The sequence below is a fragment of the Acinonyx jubatus genome, chromosome C1, assembly GCF_027475565.1.
Source record: "Acinonyx jubatus isolate Ajub_Pintada_27869175 chromosome C1, VMU_Ajub_asm_v1.0, whole genome shotgun sequence".
NCBI lineage: Eukaryota > Metazoa > Chordata > Mammalia > Carnivora > Felidae > Acinonyx > Acinonyx jubatus.
In genome coordinates this window covers 1104920-1125865 of record NC_069381.1, presented here as the reverse complement: position 1 = coordinate 1125865, position 20946 = coordinate 1104920, and the positions used below count along the sequence as shown (strand labels likewise).

General features: G+C 66.4%; 2 protein-coding genes across 9 annotated transcripts in view; one reads left to right on the top strand and one right to left on the bottom strand.

The window, feature by feature from the left end:
• MORN1 (MORN repeat containing 1) overlaps positions 1-2334 on the top strand; it is a 47405-nt gene extending 45071 nt beyond the window's left edge. For 2 of the 5 annotated variants that reach the window (XM_027060680.2, XM_027060679.2), the window contains exons 13-14: positions 92-138; positions 2023-2334. In XM_027060680.2, coding sequence (XP_026916481.1) covers positions 92-138; positions 2023-2171 — 196 coding nt within the window. In that variant the 3' untranslated portion in view covers positions 2172-2334. Of the gene's footprint in view, positions 1-91; positions 139-2022 lie in introns of those variants that run through there. The other 3 variants (XM_053205653.1, XM_027060677.2, XM_027060681.2) reach the window with 2 other exon arrangements.
• An 11099-nt stretch (positions 2335-13433) lies between these two features.
• Positions 13434-20946, bottom strand: part of SKI (SKI proto-oncogene) — a 69655-nt gene continuing 62142 nt past the window's right edge. The window contains exons 2-7 of one of the 4 annotated variants that reach the window (XM_053205533.1): positions 19872-19994; positions 19633-19751; positions 18810-19078; positions 18405-18706; positions 17396-17626; positions 13434-16595 (exon numbers count right to left, since the gene is read on the bottom strand). In XM_053205533.1, the coding sequence (XP_053061508.1) occupies positions 16407-16595; positions 17396-17626; positions 18405-18706; positions 18810-19078; positions 19633-19751; positions 19872-19994 (1233 nt within the window). In that variant the 3' untranslated portion in view covers positions 13434-16406. The remainder of the gene's footprint in view (positions 16596-17395; positions 17627-18404; positions 18707-18809; positions 19079-19632; positions 19752-19871; positions 19995-20946) is intronic. The other 3 variants (XM_027060686.2, XM_053205537.1, XM_053205543.1) reach the window with 3 other exon arrangements.

Sequence of the window (20946 nt, the reverse complement as noted above, 5' to 3'; positions counted from 1 at the left end):
CCTGAGGCCGGCAGGCAGGAACAGCAGGGTCTCTGTTGTCCTCAGGGCCCCGGGGCTGCGGTTCAGGGGCTTCCTTCTCCTCTCCCTGCAGGCCTGACGGGGCGGCCACCGCAGAGCCCGCGGCTGCGGCCTTCCCAGGTAGGTGGCCGGCAGGGGACGGGGGGGGGGGGGGGGGGGCCGATTCCACCCACCACCCCACAATCCACATGTATCATCGTTGCCGACCTTTTGGAAAGACTCCCTTCCTCTGAACGCACCCCTAAATCCAACACTCATCTTGACTCTGGAAGCCAGGGAATCAGAGAGGGCGACTCCTGGCCCGGCTGCTCCCCATGCCCCTCTGGGCTCCCCCAGAGGCACCCCAGGTGGAGGGGGCACGGATGGGGGATGGGTTTCCACCGGGCCCTTGGAATGGCCGCGGGTGCCGGGTGGGGGGCCTCTCTGTCCCCACGGGCGAAGTGAACGTCCCTGGCTCCTTGTGTCCAGGGTCCCGATCGGAAGGCCGGCAGGCTTCCAGGTCTGGCCCCCTCAGCCCTTCGTGTATTTGAAGCCTGTGGCCCACAGAGCCCCCCGTGTGTGGGGGAGGGCTGGGCCGGGCTCTGGGCAGCGCCCCCCACCTTGCCGTGCGGGCCGGCCCTAGGAGTCCCGACAGCAGCCACGTGAGTCTGCTGACGCCAGCAAAGCTGGTGCTGTGGTCGCCCTATTTTAGGACCCTGGGCCCCTCGTGCGTGGGCAGAGGGGGCGCCCCCTGCACCCAGTTGCGGGGTCCGATGGGCGACAGGCCGGAGGAGGGCCGGGCCCGAGGAGAAGCGACTTCCGGCTTCGAGGGGTGAAGCCGGTGGGTGGCCGCGCCGCCTCTGTGGGGACGCTGGGCACCGGGCCCACGGCCAGGCCGCGTGGGCCGGGCCTCGGGTGGCTTCTGAGGCCGGCACGGTGGCCACCGGCCAGACCCCCTGCCATCCTCGGGGAGAAGAGCGCGGCAGGGAGGTGAGCCGAGGGCTGGGCCTGGTCCTGCGGCCGCTGCCCGCGGAGCTCGCCCCCCAGCCGGCGCGCTGGCCGCAGGTTGGTGTAGCCGTGTTCCCGGGAACACCTAGAAACCGGCTGCTTGGAAACACTGTGGCGTTGCCATGCGCGGCTTTTCCTCCAGGCCGGCCAGGGAGGCCTGGTGCCCGGGGCTGCAGAACGCGGGCCCCCGCCCAGGCCCCCCGAATTTCTGAAGGAACTGACTCAAAGCCCAGCAAATTCCTGCCCCCCCCCGAGGCTCTTTCCCGTCCTGCCACCCCCCCCCCCCCCCCGCCGCCAGAACACAGGGTGTCCACAGCCCCTGGTGACTGTGCAGCGAGGGGAGTGCCTGCTTCCCAGACCAGGGCGCTGGAATGTTCTCTCTGACGGTGTGAGCCGCCTCCTGCGCCCCGTTTCAGCTGCGGCCGCATTCCTGGTGTGAGCCCGGGCCAGCCCAGCGAGGTTTTTCCACGCTCCGGTGCCAGCCCCCTCGGGCTCGGGGGAGGGGAAAAGGACGGTTTCTATGGCAACCACACTTTCTGTTATTTCTTATTTTCTTTTTTATGGTTTCTCCAACTTTGAAGCTCTGCAGACAGTTTACAGACTGCAGAAGGGAAAGTGTTTCTCCATCCCCGGGGCGCCCTGGAGGGCGGCCCCCCCCCCTACCCCCCCCCCCCCCCCCCCCCGCCCCACCTCGCCGGCCTGAGCCCGGCCGGGCGGGGGCTTCAAACGAACCAGACGACGGTGTCTTCAGAGGCTTAATTATTTAAAAAAACATTTTAGAGGAAATGAATTGCTTTTCTGTTACAAAGATGGGGAGTTTTCTCAAAAGAATCCTTGCACTCAGTCATGCAGCCCCATCGGGGGTGAGGGGTGCTCCGCGCGCCAGGTCCTGGGGTCGCAGGGCCCGGGAGGACACCTGAGGTCCTGGGCAGGGTCTGGGGGTGGGCAGAAGCCAGGGCAGGGGCCCGGACAGGGGGGGACTACTGGGGACCGAGTCTGAGCGCCCGTGTTTTGCAGGGGAGTATGTCGTCATGATCCGCGATGTGACCGACCCTCCCTTCCTGGGCCACGTGCTGCCCACCGCCTTCAAACACCTTCGGGTCTCGGGGAAGGGGACGGACCGGCAGCCCCACGTCCCTGGAGAAGGCCCTGAATCCCTGAGCTAGAAGAACCATCCCCATGCGCCCGAGAGCCACCAGTGTCCTCTCTCCCCCAGGGAGACCCCTGCCTTTCAAGGGCACCCTCCTCCCAGTGGCCTGAGTGGGGGCCGGAGGGGCCACCTTTCGTGCACCCCAAGGCCACTGGCTTTAATAAAATGCTCAGCACTGACTGCCGAGAGGTGCCTCGCCCAGACGCAAGCCCCTTCCCGCACACCCAGGATACCCGTGGAGGCTCAGCCGGGTGCGTGCCGGACCCCCTTCCGCCTGGCACCCCTGGGCCCCAGGCTGAGCCCAGGCCGGGCTGGGGATGGGACGGTCCCGGTCCCCCTGCTACGGAGTCTGGCAGCGACGCTGGCACAACCCCTGCCTTGGAGGGTGGCTCAGTCCCCCTCCTCCCCCCGCCCCGCAAACAGCCTGGGGACACTGGAAACGGCTGCCAAAGGAGAAATCAAGAGGCAGTAAGCAGGTGACTGGCTTTCCAGAAACAAGCTTCGTGTCTGCAGGGACTGGGCAAGGGACACTTCTCGGATTTTACAGCTGCCTCTGAAATGCACCCGGTGCCCGGGAGTGGGGGGCTCTGGGCAGGTGACGGGGCCTCCTCCTGCGTCCTCTCCCGAGTGGGCGCACAATTCCTGCTTCCACACCTGGGCTCACCCTGTGTGCACCCCGTGCTGGGGGGGCTAGACTTGCCCCTCAGCCGCGAGGCCCACCGCCACTTCTCGTCCTGAGAAATGAGGAGTGGGAGAGGAGCATCCAGAGCCCCCCCCCCCCCCGACGAGAGCACACGGCTGCTCCCTCACCTCCCTGATTGCCGGGCGGGGGCTCAGCCCCAGGGACGCCCTCTGGCCCCTGGTCCTGGTGCAGCCGGCCAGCAGCAAGGCTCGGGGAGGGTGGTGACTGGACGGCCTCCCTCCGGCCCCGAGGGCACTGCAGACGAGCACCCCACACCAGCCCCCGTGTTCCCTGATCTGCTTCTCCCCTGCTCCATGGTCTAAGGCAGGTCTTCTCCGTCCTGCTTCAAAGTGCATCCCCAGCCCGACTTCGTTCCCCTCCCCCCCCCCGCCCCGCTCCCGACACCACACAGCAGGGGGCCGTCAGGGCTCACCCCCAAGACTCTGCCAGGACCCCCAGCCCGGCCAGAGCTGGCTCCACGCTCGCTGCCCTCACTTCTTGGCTTTGCACTCACACTGGCCCCCGTGGCCCCTCAGTCCGGCCATGCGTGTTTCTGCCTCGGGGCCTTTGCACGTGCTCTTTGCGCTGCCGAGACTGCTCGCCTCACCTTCTCACGAGGCCTTCCTTGGCCACCAGCTCTGAAGCCGCACCCCACCTTCAGCAACATTTCCTGCTCGTGCCTCCCGCCTCACGTCTTCTGCACAGACGGGGTTGACGCGCCATGCCCTTCACTTGTCTGCTCCCCAATGTCCAGAGGGAGACGTGTGGTCGCTTTTGCTCACTTTCACAGCCTTAGCGTCTAGCACCGCGTGTGACCCATAGGAGGCCCTCAGCAAATACTCGTTGAATGAATGGGTGAATTCAGAGCACCTGCTCTGTGCCACGCAGAATGGGAGGCACTGGAGACACGTTGGGCAGAGGAGGTATGCAGGGAGACTGGTAGCTGAGTAGCTGGAAGGATAGATGGATGGATGGATGGATGGATGGATGGATGGAAGAATGGGTGGATGGATGGATAGGTGGGTGGGTGGATAAGAGTGTGGGTAAACTGATGGATGAACAGGTGTATGGACAAATAGTGGATGTGTGGTCGAGAGGGAGGATGGTGGGTGATGGATGTGATCATGGATGAATGGAGCACAGGCTCACCTGTCCTTAGGAGGTAGCTTCCCATGGAATAACTGTTCTTACTAAAGGCAAGAGGGAGCAGACAAGGAAGGCATCCCTATGGCAAAGCCAACATCAGGCCCCTGGCAGCCGTGCCCTCACTTGGTGCCTCCTGCTCTCTGCTTATTAGGGTTCCTGTCCAGTTTTTCCCTCAATATGACCGCCCAAAATGGACAGCCCAGATGGATCTTGTCCCGCTGAACCCCAGGACCACCCCTTGCTCGGTCCTGGCTTCCTGACCCGGTGAGGCAGCTGGCCAGCCAGCCGCCAGAGGGCCACTGACCGCAGAGTCAGTGAGGGAGGGGGGTTCCAGAGCCTCCGTAACTAGGGAACTGATGTGCTTCTGAGCCTGAGGTATGGGGTGGCCGCTGTGTCACCTGGAGCAAGCTTCACCTGCCAGCCTTCTGGTTCCACGAGCTCAAGTGGCCATAGACGCTGCCAGCCTGGTTCAGCAGGGCCTCCGCCTCTGTCCATTAGGAGGGGACGGATTGCTGGCCGGTGTCCCCAGCAGTCCCCAGAAAGGACCCATTCTTGGGAACCACCGACTCCTGGGTCAGAATGTGCCTGGGCCCTGGGGACTGCGTCCCTCCGGAAGCACAGGGAGGCGGGTGGGGCTGTGGCCGTGAGCTGTCGTAGGAGCCGTGTCCACACGCGGCTGCGTCAACAGTGGGGCAGAGCCCCTAGTGGGCAGCCGGAAGTTAGGAGGGCCACACGCACCAAGGTCTGCTAGGACAGCCCGTCAGGGCCTCGCGTCCTCCCGGGTCTGCCCGGATCCTCGGCAACGGGGCCTGCGGCCCTTTCCTCTTTTCCAGGTGAAACTTCCCCTCTGTCAAAAACAATAAAAATGTTCGGGTTTAGGAAGAAAAACGTGCTGGGAAGAGAAGAGCTGTGACGTTTTCCAGGCTGTCCAGGGCTGTCCCACGACCAGCGCCGTGGGGTCGAGTCACAAAGCCCAGGGCGCAAGTTCAGAGTCGCCACCCCACACGGACCGGGACTGTGGCCCCCGGGGCCTCTGGACGCGGGCAGGCGTGGTCCGTCCCACCCCGAGTCCACGCGCGCGCAGAGCAAGGCCGGCCCTACGGTCCTGCAGACGCATGGCCCGCGAACCCTCCTACTTTCCGTCTTCCAAGCAAATCTGAGAGCGGCACTGGCCCCGTGGGTCCCCCAGGGCTCTCCCCACGCCTGCGCCCCCACCAGCTTCCCGGCGAGGCGGCTGCGGCCCAGTGAGATGACCCACTCGAGGCCTGAGGGGAGCTCACACCCCGTGGGCCCCCTTTTGGGCAGGATAGCGGTCCCCTGCCCTGTCCCACTGCCCACCCTCTGCTGGGACTCCTGGGTGACGGCGTGGACGTGCCCTTGGGGACAGTGGTGTGTCTGAGCCAGTGAGCAGGCACGCCGGGTGGGCACAGAGGCAGCTGCCCCCTGGCCGGGTCCCAGTTCTCACAGTGTCCCACGGACAGACCCGCAAGGAGTTTGAACTCCCAAGAAAACGAGGAAAGAGGGAGGGTCAGCAGAGTCCCGGCCACAGGCTGGCCTGGCCTTCACATCCGGCAGGTGAAGGGCCGAGCGGGAGCAGCTGGGCCCTCCGGGGCAGCACGGCAGACAAGGCGACCGGTCCCGGAAGGCCCCTCACCCCTCACCGTTGCGGGGTCGGGGACAGCCTAGGGCGGGGGCCAGGTGGGAGAGCTCTCATCTGGAGCTCTGAGCGCCTGCAAGCCCACCCGTTACGTGGGTCCTCAGTGGGGGAAGGAGGGACCTGGGCCTGGTCGCTGCTCCCAGAATCGGTGCTGACCCAGCGGGGGCCGGGGGGACATTAGACCCGGGGTCCTGACCTAGTGGCCATCAGACAGGCAGGGCCTCCGTCAGGCCCTCCCGGGAGACCCCGAGGGCCTTCTCCTTAGAGGAAGGCAGGCTTCTCCGAGGCCCCAGAGCCACCTCCGCCACCGGGCTGGGGCAGGCGGGCAGGGGCTGGTAGCGGGTAGCGTGAGGCTGCCCCCACATGCCTTACACCCCAAGAAGCTACTCAGCCCCCAGGGGGCTTGGGGAGGAGGCTCTGGTCTCAGCCCCTCCCCGACTGCAAGCGAAACCCTTCTCCCCTGGGCCGCGCTCTCTCCCCCGAGGGTCCCTCCTGCTGTCCACTTGCTCGGGGGACATTTATAGAGTGATAACCCCATGCTGAGCACCTGGCAAGGCAGTGCCTGGAAGAGGACGTGTTCGTTCTTCATTCGGAGTTCTGCAGCCAGACAGCAAGAGGGGCAGACGGATCAGGGGCCTGTCCCTCTCTGCCCGGCCCACCTCCCAGCAGGGCCCTGGCGAGCGCGACCTCTCAGACCACCCCGCGCCAGCCTGGCGCCCAGCACAGGGGGCCCCTCCTGCGCAGGCGGCCTGCCCAGCCTCCTCTCCCCGCTCCGGCCGGCGGGTCACCCAGGACTCTCAGGGGAGGCCTTCCTTCTGCAAAGCCCGGGCAGGCCGCCCAGTCTCGGTGCCGGGCCGGCTGTGTGGAGCCCCTCCTCCCAGGGAGGGCTTCCCGAGGGGTGCCCGGTGCCCGCCGCCAGACAGGTTCCGGGGAGGCCCGGCCCACTGCCTGCCGAAGGAGGCCCAGCGCCCCGGGAGCCCTCCGTCCCGCGGGGATCACGGGGCCTGTTTCCACAAGACCATCCCAGGGCGGGCGGCGCTCGGCACCTAGAACAGACGTGGCTGTGAGGGGCCGTCCCCTTCCTGCCGCTGTCCCCTCGAGGCAGGAGATGGCCACTGAGGGCCAGCCCACAGCCTCTCTGATGGAAAAGCCTGGGCCACAGTCAGCACAGGACACCCTGGGAGCCAGCTGGGGGCCCGAGCAGGTGGGGAGGAGCTGCCCTGGGTCCCCTGCCTCGCAGGTAACCCTGGGGGACCCCCTGGCCTCAGGCGCAGGGCGGCTGCGGTCCGTCAGCGAGCCTCGGGGGTGGCCAAGGGGAGTGAGCGGGCCAGGCGGCGGCCCGTACAGGCCGGAGCCGCTCCAGCCTGGGCTCCTCTTGGCACGAGGCCCCGGGTGTCGAGCAGCAGCCCGGCCACCCCACCACCCTGGTCAGGGGCGTTTTCTGATGGAGACTATAAATAGGGCTGTCATCGGCCGGCCGGCCAGCCGGGCAGCCTGGCACAGCCTGCCAGATGTGCCGGGCTCAGCCACCAGGCCAGCCGTCTCCACCCCGTGTGACCCCCAGATGGTGATGCTCCCTGAAACTCCAGGTACCCCTCCTCCTGGGAACTCCGCCCAGCAGTCCAGAGAACTGCCCTGCCCCCTGCACAACCAGAGACAGGAGGAACTGGGACAGTGTTCCCCACAAATGTCGCTCCGGTGCCCAGCAGGGTGGACCCCAGTCTGCAGGGCCTCCCTCCTGGGGCGCCCGGGGAAGGGCGTGGGAGGGGTGCTACCTGCCCCCCCAAGCCTTCGAACCTTCCTTGGCCCTGTCTGCAGCACAGGTGCTGGCCACAGGCCACGGAAACCACAGGAGCCCCTGCGTGGGCCAACGTCAGGGGTGGGGCTGGCCTTCCGGAGAGGCCCCGTTCCCTCGTCGTTCCCTCTGCAAATCCTCAGTGCGCCCACTCTGGAAGACCCCCCCGCTCCAGGAAAGGGGGCAAAGGTGAGGCAGAAAAGGAGGTGAGAGGGCCTTGAGGAGGATGCCGGGGACAGGGCTGGGGGTGCACCTGGGGCACCAAACAGCTGCTGATCAGGAAAGGTGGTCAGCAGGTGCACAGTGGGAGAAGGGGTGGTAAGAATGGGAGGCCAGGTGTGGGCGGCTGGGCCTGCTCTGCCGAATACAGAAGGGCAGGCGGGCTAGGCCTGGGTGTGGACCGGGTGGGGTCCCAGCAGCTTGGGGGAGAAGCAGGGTAGTGGAGAGGGGACCATCACCCTGGTGAGTGAGGTCCAGGGCAGGGGAGGCCAGTCCTTGAGGAGCAAGAGAGAGGCTGGGGGTGGCGGGAGCATTTCTAAGGGCGTCATAGGTCACCGTGTGGCCTTCCGTGACTCTTGGGGTCTCCAGTGGTCACACCTGCCAAGGCCCCCACTCCCCAGGAGTTGGCCCCGGACCCCAGGGGCCGACGGAATCGGGGCACAGAGAGAGCCACTGGACCCAGGTGGTGCGTCCCCCAGCAGTGACTCGGGGCCTGCGTGCGGACCACCAGCGGGGACAGGGCCCAGGGCCTCTGTGGAGCCCCGGGAAGGGGCAGAGGTGTGGGGGGCAAGGGGGCTCTTCCACCAGCGGGAACGCTCCTCGCCAGGTGCGGGGCGGAGGAGGGGGCGCTTAAAGGACCGGGTCTCCCTCGGGCTCCCGCACAGGCGGGAGGGGTGGCCGAGCAGGCGCCCTCCCGGGAGGGCGGATCCCCGTCCCCGGCGCACACGCGCCCTCCCCGCGCCCGGCCGGGGCTGCAGTTCCCGCCTCCGCCGCCGGGGGCCGCCGCCCGGCTCGGCCTCCCGACACGTGGACGGGCCCGCGCCCCGCCCGCCGGGCTCGGAGCGGGGACCCCCCCGGCCCCCGGCCTGCCCGGGCCGCCCCTCCCCCCCCCCCCGCCCCGAGCGGGGACCGGAAGGGCTAACCGCGCCCGGCCCGCGGGGGGCACTTCCTGCGCGCGCCCCCGGGAGCTCGGGGAACCCCAGCTCGCTCCTGCGCCCCGGCTGCGCGGGTCCTTCGGGGGCGCCCGGGACCCAGGCTGCGGACGGAATTGGGACGCGACGCCGGGAGGCGGGCGGGGGAAGTGAAACCGGGCGGCGGGGCGGCCCCGCGGGGCGCAGTGGCGGGTTTCCGTCAGACGCATGATAGGAAACCGAGGCCGCGGGGCGAGGGCCGCAGGACCCCCGGTGTCGGCCCTCGCCCCCCACCCCACCCCGCGCCAGACCCCAGAAGGTGACTCGGCGGAAGGAAGTGGGGACCTACTGGCCCCCCGGAAGGGGGGGGGGGCTCGCGCGGACTCGGTCGCGGGCGACGCCCCCTGCCCCCTAGGGGCCTGCGAGGCCTACGAGAGTCCAGGTCCTCGACCCATCCGGACCCGTGCAACACGATCACCCCAGGAGGGTCGGCCCCGTGGCCTCCGGGGACCACGCAGCCCCCGCCCCTGCCCGCCCCTGCCCGCCCCTCCCCAGGCGCGCTTCCGGCCCGGCCGGAAGGAGCAGGAATTCGGAATGTTTTGGAACCAGCTTTCTAATTCCACGGAGGATTCTCTGCGGCGGCCCTTCCCCCGGGGTGGGGGGTGTGGGAGAGGAGCCTAATCTGCATCTGACTGGGGGGGGAGGGGGTAAACTCGGACTGGGGGAGCCCCCCTCCCCCCACATACCCTGCTCACTGCCAGCTGCAGGATGGTGGGTGGGGGGTGGCCCATATCCTGACATGGGTGCTGGGGAGACTAGACCCAAGGCGGCCACGCCGGGGCGGAGGAGCCTTGACCTGGGCCCCTGTCCCAGTTGACCGCTGCCTTCCTGCCTGGGGAAGCAGGTGTCCAGGGAAGGCAGATGGCCGGACAGTGATGGACCAGTGATTGCCCAGCCAGGCCACACCCACCGCAGCTCTCCTCGAGTCCCCCCCACCCCCACCCCCCGCCTCTGGACAAAACAAAACAAAACAAAACCCCTCCCAGCGCCTCCCCAGACCTTGGCCAGAAGCCTCCAAAGATCCCCCCCCCCCCCCCCTCGCCACCAAAGACTTTTCTGGGACTGCTTTTTCTTAGAAACAGGAAGTTGGGGGTGTGGGCCACACGTCCACCAGGTCAAAGCTCCACCAAGGGCGGGGGGTGGGGGGGGGGTTGGTCCCCATGGGAACTCACCACCCTGCCCCATGCCTGCAGCCCACAGTGCTGGAGAGAGCCCCAGAAAAGTAAAGGAGGGCAAGGATACCCAGCTACCTGGGTGGGGCTGAGACAGGGGCGGGGGGGAGACTTGGAAGGGGAGTGGTGGCACCTGTCCCTTGCCGGCTCGTGTGCAAGCCGACCTGGCTTTCCCACGCACGCGAGCGTGCAGACTCCACGGCAGTGTTTAGGGCCCACCTTCGTTGCACGGAGGACCCAGACACGGCCCCACCTGTCTGGGCCCATCTCCTGCCTTCCCCTCTCTCCCACCCTGCCTGGGCCTTGCGCCGGACTCCGATGTCCCCTGACAGGGGCCTCATGAGCAGGGGACCCAAGCCCTGGCCTCGGGCCCCAGCCTTCACAAGGTGCCCTGTTCCTGAAGTTTGCAAAATCAGCTTCCGTGGCAGGAGTGGCCGCGGCTGGGCGAGAGCTTGGGCCAGGCTTCCTGCCGGTAAGGGCTCCAGGGCCGGCAATGGAGCAGGAAGGCCCGACCCCGGCCCTGACAGACACCTGCCGGGCACAGGACACTCCAAAGAGAAGCCAGGCCGGCTCCACCTGCCTGTCCTTACCACCCCCCACAGAGGGGCCACCTGCTCCAGGTCTGAGAGTCCCGGCACTCGCAGCCCCCAGCCCCTGGCACAGGTCTGGGCACAGATGGCCGCGGGTGTGAGGCCTGCACAGCTCACGTCATCGCTATGGCCGGGGTTGCGGGGGCGGGCAGGCATCCAGGCCCCCAAAGTTCTGCCCCCACCCCTCCCAGGGTTGCCTGGCAGTGGGCAGGGCACACGGGAGGGCACAGAGCACGGTGGGTTTCTGTGGGGAGGGTCAGGGTCCTCTCCGAGGCCCTGCTTTCACATCCTGCCGAGGCCAGCACAGCCGGGTCACAGCCCCACCCTTTCCCGAGGTCACAGACTGTCCTTCGGGACCCTCCAAAAGGGTGGGCCAGCTGCCCAGTTTTCCTTCAGGATCCCTGCCTTCCTGCGGGCGGTGGTCACCCAGAGTGTGCCTAGGCCCCTGGCCTGCAGAGTGTGGGTGTAGGGCCTTGGGGATCTCATGAACGACCCCGATCTGTCTCTCGGAGCTGCCCAAGGAGCCCGCCAGCCTGTCTCTTCCTGGCCAGCAAGAAGGGGTGACCTGTGACAGGACAGGCAGAGAGAGACAGGGAAGGGGGTGTCGTGGGGAGCAGAGGTGGGTCGGGCTCCAGGCTGGGCGAGCCAGGGACGGGGGCTGTTGGCCACAGCTGGGGTGTGGGTGGGGTGGAGGCTGGGGACCACACTCAGCGCCAGGGCCTGACCCCGCAGTCCTCCCCCCAGGGGGCTCAGGGGAGGAGGCCGTACCAGCTGTTACTGTAAATGGGCAGGCGGCTTCCTCTTTCCATGGAGGGCGCGCCTGGCATCCGCCTCCCCAGATAAGGGTGCGAGTTCTTGGCCTGCGGTCAGCCCCCCTGACCACAGGGTGGTGGGTGGGGCCCCGGGGGCCAGACTGTGGCTCAGGGGCCAACAGACTGGAGGAGGGGCGGAGATCCCAAGACAGAGACAGGCAGGCACGGCTGAGCACAGGGGCCGCGGGTGGGGCCCTGGCTGCTGGTGACAGAGGCAGAAGTGAAAGCTGGGGGTGGGGGGGTCACAGGGCAGGCCCAGAAACTAGGGACCTGAGTCAGTTCCCAGGAGCACCTCCTCTGCCCTGGGCTCGCTGCATCCCCAGGGCCTCGAGGGGCTTGGAAACCAGCACCAACTGGGGAGGGGCCCGAGAACTTAGGCCAGGGCTCTGGACAAACGAGGCCAAGCTCTGGGACAGCCTCGTGGGTCCCTGAAGAGCCCCTGGCCGGCATGCTGGCGGTGTGGACAGTCCGGAGCCAGGGGACCCAGAGGCAGTGCAAGGAGGCAGGAGGCTGCCGGGAATACTGGGGAGGGGCTTTCTCCCACCGTGACCTCTTAAGAGCGGCTTTGGGACGGGGGTTGACACTAGGCAGCCCCTATCCTGTCTGCCCCGCATCGGGGTGCACAGGGCCCTTTAAAGTCAAATTATACCCGAAAGTGACCCCCAGCATCCCATGTTCCGAGGCCACCACCGGCCCAGCTCCAAAGCCCCGAATGGACCAAGCACCACATTGGCCACAAGCTGCCTCTCGAAGCCTGCGCACGGCCTGCGCCCCCAGGAAGCCCTCCTTCCCCATGCCCCCAGGGGCCTCCAGTCCTTCAGGACTGCCTCTCACCCCCTGCCTCCCTCCCCTCGTTTTTCACATTCAGGGCCTCCGGCAGCATTTGGACCCTCGCAGGGCGGGTGCGGGTTGGAGGCCGAGAGCCTGCGGGTCCTGGGCGGTGGCCTGGGGAGATGCCCTGGGGAAGGACGCGGAAAGGCCCTCGCCAGGCACAGAGCCCAGGTCAAGATGCCCACCTGGCAGGCCCCAGGGAAGGCACTCAGTGGTAGGGATCGATGTCCCATGGCGATGGCAGGTCTGGACAAGTCTGCAAGGTCACCCAAGGTCCTGCCGCCCATCCTGGTGGGCTTGGTCGTGAGGCGGAGGGAGGGACGAGTGTTTGGCACCGGGCACCGGTAGGGCCCTGGCTGCAGGAGCCCTCTGCTCGCAGTGCCCCCGGGGACGCCCAACAGACCGCAGCGGACGACTGTCCACTCAGGAGACCCCAGAAGACAGTGAGGGGCAGCCCCCCTAATGGAGAGAGCTGGACGGGTGTCCAGCCCTGCCCAGGCGGGGACACGCAGCTCAGCGGGAGGCCCCCCCAGAGGAGCGGGGAGCCAGGCCCGGGGGACACCCAGGCAAGGGAGGGGGCAGTGGTGAACAGGGGTGGGCTCCAGAGGGTGTGCCGTGTGGCCCTCGGCAGAGTCCCACTGAGGTCAGGTCTGCCGTCCACACCTTGGGGCCCAGGACCCCAGGCAGGGCCCCGGGGCCTGATGCACAGCAGGAGGGGGCAGCGGTGGGGGGCTGTGGCTCAAGGCCCAGCTCACAGCCCTCCCTCCTGACCCGCGCCCAGCCCAGCCTCTCTCGCAGACCCTAGGTGGCACCCTACGAGGGGCTGGGATCTTGGCGTTGGGGAGCCCGTCGAGTGACCGACAGAGGCGAGGCTGGACAGAAGCCTGGCCCCGAGGAAGAGTGGGCTTTTCCGGGCTGCCCATACTGCGGCCTGCCCTGCACCCCTCCCCGGGGGACTCCCGGGACCGTTGGGGCTGCGGAGGCACCAGGGGGGCTGGGACCCGGGCGTCCCTCGAGGCAAAATGACCTCCACGTGACCTAGGAGGGGCTGAGGTGGCAGCCCAGCGCCCCAGGGCCCAGCACAGCGGAGTCCCTCTGCTTCTCCCTCGGGACAGCAGGCTGGGGCCACCTGTGGGGAGCCGGCCATCCACGCTGAGGGGACCCCAGGCTGGGTCCCCTCCAGCTGAGGTCCACGGTGCAGAGAGCCGGCTGGGGGGGGGGGGGGGGCCTAGAGAGTCAGACCGCACCCCCGCTGCCCACCCGTGCCCCACGCCACTTGGGGTCAGCGGACAACGAAGGCCCCCCGCGGTCTGACGGGCAGACACCCACTTCCCCTCCCCGGGCTCAGGCCCCGGTGGTGGCCGGGGGCGGGTGGGGTGGCCCAAGCATGGCTGTCCTCCGCATACGCTCAAAGTCCTTTATTGTACAATGTCTTCTGTCTGGGGGAGGGGCGCCAAAGGACTAACGGGTACACAGCGAAGTAGATAAATATGCCAAGCTTTTTCTTTTTTCTTTTTAAATCAGGCATTTATAAACAAGAAAGCATACATTAATTACATAAAAATAGTTTTCGATAGTAGAGTAAGTCACCATGTTGTCATTAGCAGCAGCAGAGGAGAAAACGCGGACGGCGATGCAGACGCTCCCGGCAGGTACAAAGGTAGAGCTGTGGTTTTTTTCCTTAATTGAAAAAAAATGTCGCTTGTGACTCCTGACTTAAAGCAAGAACAAGACGGCCTCTCGAGCCTGGTGGACGCGGTGGGCGGGCAGGGGCGGGCAGGACGGAGCCCGCAGGGTGCTGCGGGGACTGGCAGAGGGTCCGTCCCCTCCGGCAGGTGAGCTCTGTTCTTCCTCAGTTAAAAACAACCCAGAAAACAGGACAACTACCAGGTAAGAAAAGAGTTTCTGAAAAAGGAACCACCGTATACGCGGGAGATACGACAGTGTAGAGGACAGGTATTTACACAGGGACTGTTTTTACACGGGGCTCGTTCTGTACGAAAAGCAGGATATTATGTGTGTGAGTTAGCTGCTCCAAAGATATGAATGTTATTGCTGTTTTTCCCTTCGTTAAAAATCCTCTTTCAGCATAGAAATAATGAGTAATTAAACGGGTGCACAGTCACTCGGGTAATGGGTATTACACACAGGGAGAGCCAACAGCCTACAAGACCCCCCTTCTCCCTTCTGCGGCTGCGCGAACCCTCGGCCCGGCCCTCCCCACCCCCCACCCCCGAGGATGGAAGCGGCCGGAACAAGCCTATGCCCCCCAGCTGCCCCCGGGAGCCGCCCGGGAAGGCTCAAGCTGCTGGTGACCAGGGAGCCCGTGACAGCCGGTCCCCGCCGCACCAGCTCTGGCGAGGCCGCAGGAGCCTCAGACAGGGACAGAGGGGCGGGCCTGGGCGGGGGGGGGGGGGGGGGGGGGGGTGTGCGAGCTGCCGTGGCCTGGCCAGCTTTTCCCAACGTCCTGGGGCAAAGCTGGCAAGTGGGGTCGTGGACCCAACGGCCTAGACGGTGACCGGAGGTGGGCACTGCGAGGGCAAGGGTGGGGGCGGGGAGGGCGGGGAAGGTGCCTGCACAGAACTTAGAGAAGCTCATCGCCCGCTGGGGCCTAAAAAACCGAAAAGCAAACGGACGGCCCGGGCGACAGGCCCACGGGCCCTTTGATCTCTCACGACTTTCAGACTCGGCAACAGAGCACAGTCACACAGAAGCACACTTAAAGGTCTGCTCCAGCTAAATCATTTCGTTTCCCTTGAAGAAATGACTGAAAAAACACAACTCCGGAAACACGAGGCTGAACACAGCATTCTGCGTGTTGTGTAGCACAGCCGGCCCCTCACAGGGCCCGGTAATAATGCCCATCGATGGGTATACATATGGCAGAGGTTTAACATTCCATGCATACAGATTTCATAACTGCAAAAGAAAAACAAAAGCAAAAAAAAAAAAAAATCCAAACAAACGCTGCATATATATGATGTCCCTTTTGCATTGCACTTTAGAAGGGGGGTCCAGCAGCACCTGCGCCCCTCCCCCCTCCCCCCCGGTAAACCACGGGCAAGAACCCTGCAGATGACACGGTCACCAAGCCTCTGCTGGTCACGGCGGCGGGCGGCGTCTGCACCTGCGCCAGCCAGCGGTCCCCACCTCCGTGCGCGCTGGCAGCTGCCTCGGCGTTAGAACGGGGTCGAGCGAAGAATCCTGGCTAAGATCTTTCTCACGTAAATAAATACCGTAATTTCAGGATGGGTAGCCGCCTCTTGTCTACTGGGAAATCATTTTTCAAGCTTGGGCATAAAAAACCTTATACAATTTGCATGAACAGTTGAGAGTAAACGAGATTATCTGGAATAAATGCAAGTAACTTATTCTGATAGTGGCAGATTCGATCGCGACTGAAGACAGGTGTCTCGGGGGTAAAAAGACGAGTCAGGATTTGCTGTACAAGATGCTGGAAGGCACAGAACTACCCCCCGAAGTTCAGCTTTTGCATTTCCGTTTTGTGATTCCCTTGTTCAACCGAGCACCAGAGGGGGTTTCTAAACACTCGAGCACTTAGGATGTGGACTGCTCTATAAATGGGTCTGCAATATTTGAAAAGTAAAAACCTCAGTTAACTGGGGAATAAAAAGAGAAGGGAAGAGTTTTGACAAAGTGCAGTTCTAAATATACGTTTAAATGAACAAACAAAAAGAAAAAAAAAAGTGAAGTAATGCTGTTTTTGTTCCGACGCTGCGGCCTCAGTCCCGACGCGACAGGGGCGGCCGGGGGAGGGTGGCGGAGGTGAGCGGCTCCCGGGCAGGCGGAAGGCGGCAGTGTTCCGGCTCGGGGCGCCGGCGGCCGGCACAGGCGGCCTGGGTCCTTGTCGCTGAAAAAATAGACTCTGGAGAAAACCCTCCCTGTCCTCGCGCGGGCGCGGACGAGCTGAGATGGCTTTGCGGGGCGGCGCCCCGGCTCCCTTAGCAGGTCCTCAGATGGCGTCACGTGTTGGTGGGGCTTTGAAAAGTTAGTCATTAAAAAACCTGTTGATTTTTCTGAGTATCAAGTCTTCTCGTTGGTTTTAAATAGCTTATAACAAAAATGTAAATGGTAGGACGTCCCGGCAAGCAGAAGGACCGCGGCGGGCACGGAGCCTCGGCCCCGGCTCCGCTGGGAACCCGGCTTGCACACTCGAACTTGGCCAGTAGAAAATTTTGCAGTGGATTCCAAAAGTATGTGGTTCCAAACGCTCGCTTGGTTATAGGCACAGTAAGACGTTGTGCTATGTGGACGCGGGGGCGGGCCGCCGGCGCGCAGGGGCAGAGACCCCCGGCTGGCGGGGCGGGGGGCCGCCCGCCCCCGCGGCGTCCGCACCCGGCCGACCGCGGGCTCCGCTAGGGCTCCAGCTCGGCCGCGCTCTCGCTGCCGGCGGCCTCGGGCCGGGGCCGCGGCCACAGCTGCTCCTGCAGCTCCTTCACCACCTTCTCCAGGTGCTCCCGGGCCTCGCGCTCCCGAAGCAGGTCGGCCCGCAGCTGCTCGCGGTCCGCCTCCGCGTGCTGGAGCTTCACCTGCAGGTCCTCGATCTGGAAGGGACGGGACGCCGGGCGTCAGCACCCGCCCCCCAACCAACCGCGCCAGCCGCCCTCCTTCCCCTGCGTGGGACGCGTGCCGCTGAGCGAGGGAGGCGGCAGCCGGGCCCGGGGAGGGCCTCTCCGGGGGCACCTTGACCCGAGTCCAGACGGGTGTGCCGAGCCGCTGGCGGGTGGGAACTACCAGCCCCCGCCCCCCCCACCCCCCCTCCCCCAGCAGCTGCCTCGGGGCGCCCTCGACATCCTGAGGCCAGTTTCCCTCCAAAGCCCAGACCAGACCCTCCCAGCACCGGTGAGGCAAGGGGAGGAGGGGCTGCCATGCCCACCGCCCCGCACCCGATCCCTGGCCGGGCAGGACGGCCCATCCGGACGTGCTGAGGCGTTTAAAGCTGTGTGGGGTGAGACTGGGGCTGCCTGGGGCTCCTCTGCACCACCGGGGGGACGGCTCAGAGCCGGCTTCTCAAGGGAAACCACCAAAGAGGGGCGTGGTCGGGAGGGAAGAGGGCATAGAGCGCCCACGTGTGCAGCCGGAGGACTCTTCCCTGCGGGGGACCGACTCCCAAAGCCCAGTCGGCCTGCCGGTCCCCCGTGGTCCCCTAAGCTTGTGGTGGACCCCTCGAGGTGAGAAAGGACCCCAAGATGCCAGCACAGCGCCTGCCACGCGGCCGAGTCTGGAGGTGGGGCCCCGCGGCCTCGCCGACGGTCCGGCCCCGGGCCCCGCAAGCCCGTCTCCCCATCTGTCACCCAGGCACCAGGTGATGCCTCCGAGCCTCTGCCACAGCCCCCGCCTGTACCTGGGCCGAGTACTTGGCGCGCAGGCGGCCGGCCTCGCAGCCCTTGTCGCACACCCGCACCTGCCGCGCCTGCTCCAGCTCCCGCTTCAGGCGCAGCCGGGACTCGTTGGCCTCGCGCATCTTCTTCTCGTTCTCTGCCCGGAGGCGCTCGATCTCCTTTCGCAGGTTGCGCTTGGCCTCCGTGGCTTCCCGAAGCTTCTCCTTCTTGGCCACGCGCAGAAACTCCAGCTCCTGGGAGGGTGGCGCACACACCCGGGCTGGGGTCACCGCCCCGGCCCCTCTGCCCCCGCCCCCGCCGCTCCCCACAGCCTCCCCCTCAGGCGTCAAGTGCCACCTGCCTTCCCGGATGCCCCAACCCCTGCCGGCAGAGCCCCTCAGCCCAGCGCGCTCCAGCTGCCGGGCGTCCTCCAGGCCGGGCGCCCGCTCAGGCTCCCTGCCTCCCTCCTCAGCGCCTCCACCCCTGCCCGTCCCCCTCCAGCCACCAGCGACGGCCGCCCCCGTGCCACAGGCGCCAGTGAGCACGCGTGTGGGAAATCATGCCTCCAACAAGACCAGGGAAGGGGCGTGCTGAGCGAGCGCCTGACACACGCTCAGGAGAGACGTCTGGGACCCGGCGCCCCGGGGACCGGCAGGCCCGTGCTGTGCTAGAGCCCACGTGTGAAGCTGCCAGACGCCACCGCCACCGCAGAGGTGTGAACTCGCGATCCCGAGTGCGCAGGGCAAGGCCGCAGAGTCGGGGCAGAGGCCCCGCCCGCCCCTACGGAGGCGGGACCCAGACACCCTAGGCCCCCAGCGCCTTCTCGGACAGGAAGCAGTCACTTGAGTGGAATCATCTAGAATCCAGCGTGCCTGGAGCCAGCCGGTCCCGCCTACACACTCGTTCCCTCTCTGACGACACGGGGCTTTAGGGAACGAGCCTCGGGCGGCAGGCCAAGCCCCCACTCCTCCCCAGCGCCCCGAGCGACAGGCCGGCTCTGCGAGGGGACGGCGCGGCGCACGGCGGCCTCACCTGGTGGAGGCTGCGCTTGGCCTGCAGGGCGGCGCTCAGCTTCTCCTCCTGCTTCACGCGCATCTTCACCACCTCGTGCAGGAACTTCTCTTTGGCTTCCTTGGTGTCCAGGCCGCCCTCCAGGGCCTGCCGCAGGTGCTCGAGCTCTGCCTCCAGCCCACCGCTCGCGGTGTCCGCGGGGGCGGCGGCCTCGGGGGCGGCGGGCAGGGCGGGCGGGGCGTGCATGCCCGGGGAGCTCAGGTCCTTGGCGGAGCTGGATGAGGTAAGGGACGGGGAGGAGAGGGAGGACAGGGAGGAGGTGACTGCGGACACAGGGACGGGAGGGGAAGCGGACATTAGCAGAGCGCTCACCGCACCTCCGCGCAGTGCGGCGGCGCCCCGGGGCAGGCAGGGACCCCGACTCACACGTACATTCCTCCCTGCTGTCCACTTCCACCTCGGCCTCCGAGTCTTTGCCGTCCTCTGGGGCGGCCACGGGCGCCGGCGTCTCCGGGGCTCCGGGGGTGTCCACGGCCAGCTTCCGCTTCCGTGGCTGGATGCAGGTGGCCAGAGGCTCGGGGGCCCGGGACACCACGGTGGCACAGGGCGGGCTGCTCACGACCTTCTGCTGGGCCGGCGGTGCCAGGGCCACGTTGGGGGCCACACCCGTCTCAAAGCTCTTGTAGGAGTAAAAGCTGCAGGGGTGGGGGGACCTTGGGGCCACAGGCGTCTGCCCCCCCATCCCCCTCCCCACGGTGGCCAGCACGTGAAGGCTCCCAGTGGGACGCGCCCCCCCTGGAGGGTGTGAAGGAGGAGGCGCGAGCCAGAGCCCCGGGGCAGCTGGAGCACGGCCGCTGGCCGCACCCCAAGCAGAAGTTCTGGCCGTGCCCACCCGGACGCCAGTCAACAGGACGCCCGCTTCTGGGACTCCTGCCGGAACGGGGCTAGTTCCACCGCCACGCGGCCCCACGCGGACGCAGGTTAGAGCGAAGCCGCAGGCGGGGACAAAGAGCGCCAGGCCCACAGACTCGGGACCCTTCACCGGCCGTGTTGAGCGCGCACCACCGTGCACTCAGGCGTTTAAGGGGCGCCCGGGAGGGGTGGGTGCCGGTCCTGAGACGCGCCGGGTGACGGCCTCACTCGAATCATGCGCGCTCTGTCTGAGGACAACTCCGGGCGGCCACGTCAAGGAAAGGTCTCATCCACCGATAATTACTGACCGCCAGCAGCCGGCACGGCAGGTACTCACCTGTCTCGAATCAGGGCCGGAAGGTGCGGGGAGAGCTCTTTGTCACTCGCAGAAACCGCAGGGGACCAGGGTCGGAAAGCGGAAAGGCGCTGGCGAGGGTGAACGCAGCCAAGGCTCTGCTGGAAGAGGCGCCAGGGGTCAGAGGCAGGAGCGCAGAGCCCCGTGCCCGTGCCCTCACCTGCCGCCCGCGTCCCCATACCCACCACCCCACGTCCTGTACCCGCCGCCCCGCGCCCGACCTTGCTGGAGGAGCTGGCCAGGGTCCGCAGCCAGCCAGACTGTTTGTCCTTCTCAGAAGACGTGGGGACTTGGGAGGGGACGTCATCTGTTTTTCGGATGGAGGCCGGCGGCTCGGAGGAGACCTGTGAACGACACAAAAGTTGTCACCAGAGCCCCTGAGGGCATCGACGCTCTGAGCACCAGGCATGTGCGGTGATGGGCGGCCCGGACTCCAGCAGGACAAGCCATTTCCGCGAGAACGGGAGCTGTGGCGCTACCTGTGGGGCTACCGTGCCGTGACCTCCCCCGACGGCCACAGGAGGCCCAGGGCAGGGGGCCCAGGCCGGGCTCAGGGTGGGGACTCGAGGGGACAGCCCCTGGCCACAGCCCCAACAGCCAACAGGAGCCACAGACGCTGACCTCCTCCTGGTGGCCTTACTAGGTGGCGGGCAGGCTCACGGGCCAAGCGTGGGGCCAAGTGTGGGGACTCTGTCCCTGGGTCCCCAGTGTTGTGGGTGACGAGTAGAATTTCGACCACTTGCCATCGGCTGGGAGGTGGAGGGGGCAGCCGCCCTCTGGCAAGCTCCCCCAACCCCGAAAGCAAGCATCCTCAAAAAAAAAAAAGGGACAAACCCCTTCCACCAAGTGCACAACTCAGCTTTGGGACACAGGCCACACTCCTGTTTTCCTCACACCTTGCTGCTGGAGGCTGGAGAAGCTGCCCCAGACTCCCAGGGACCCAAGGGTCTGTCGGAGGTGATGGTGGGCGTGGCCAACCAAGCAGGTGTCAGAAGGAGAGCCACCTGATGGCACAGGATCCCTGAGGGAGATGGGGTCTCTTCCTGCCAAACAGTCTGCAGAGGTGGACCGTGTCTCCCCCCGGGGCAGCTGTGCTGGGGTCCTGGGGTCCGTACCACAAGGCGGACACACCGTCACCCACCTGAGGCCACCAGGATGATGCCTGACCTCAGGGGGAGCAGGTGCGGGGAAGCCTTGGCCAGGAGGGGGGTGAGGGGGGGTTAATGGGGGAGGGGCTCCTCCCTGCTCTGGAACAGGTGGGGAAATGCTGTATCACAGAACTGGCCCTGGGAGGGA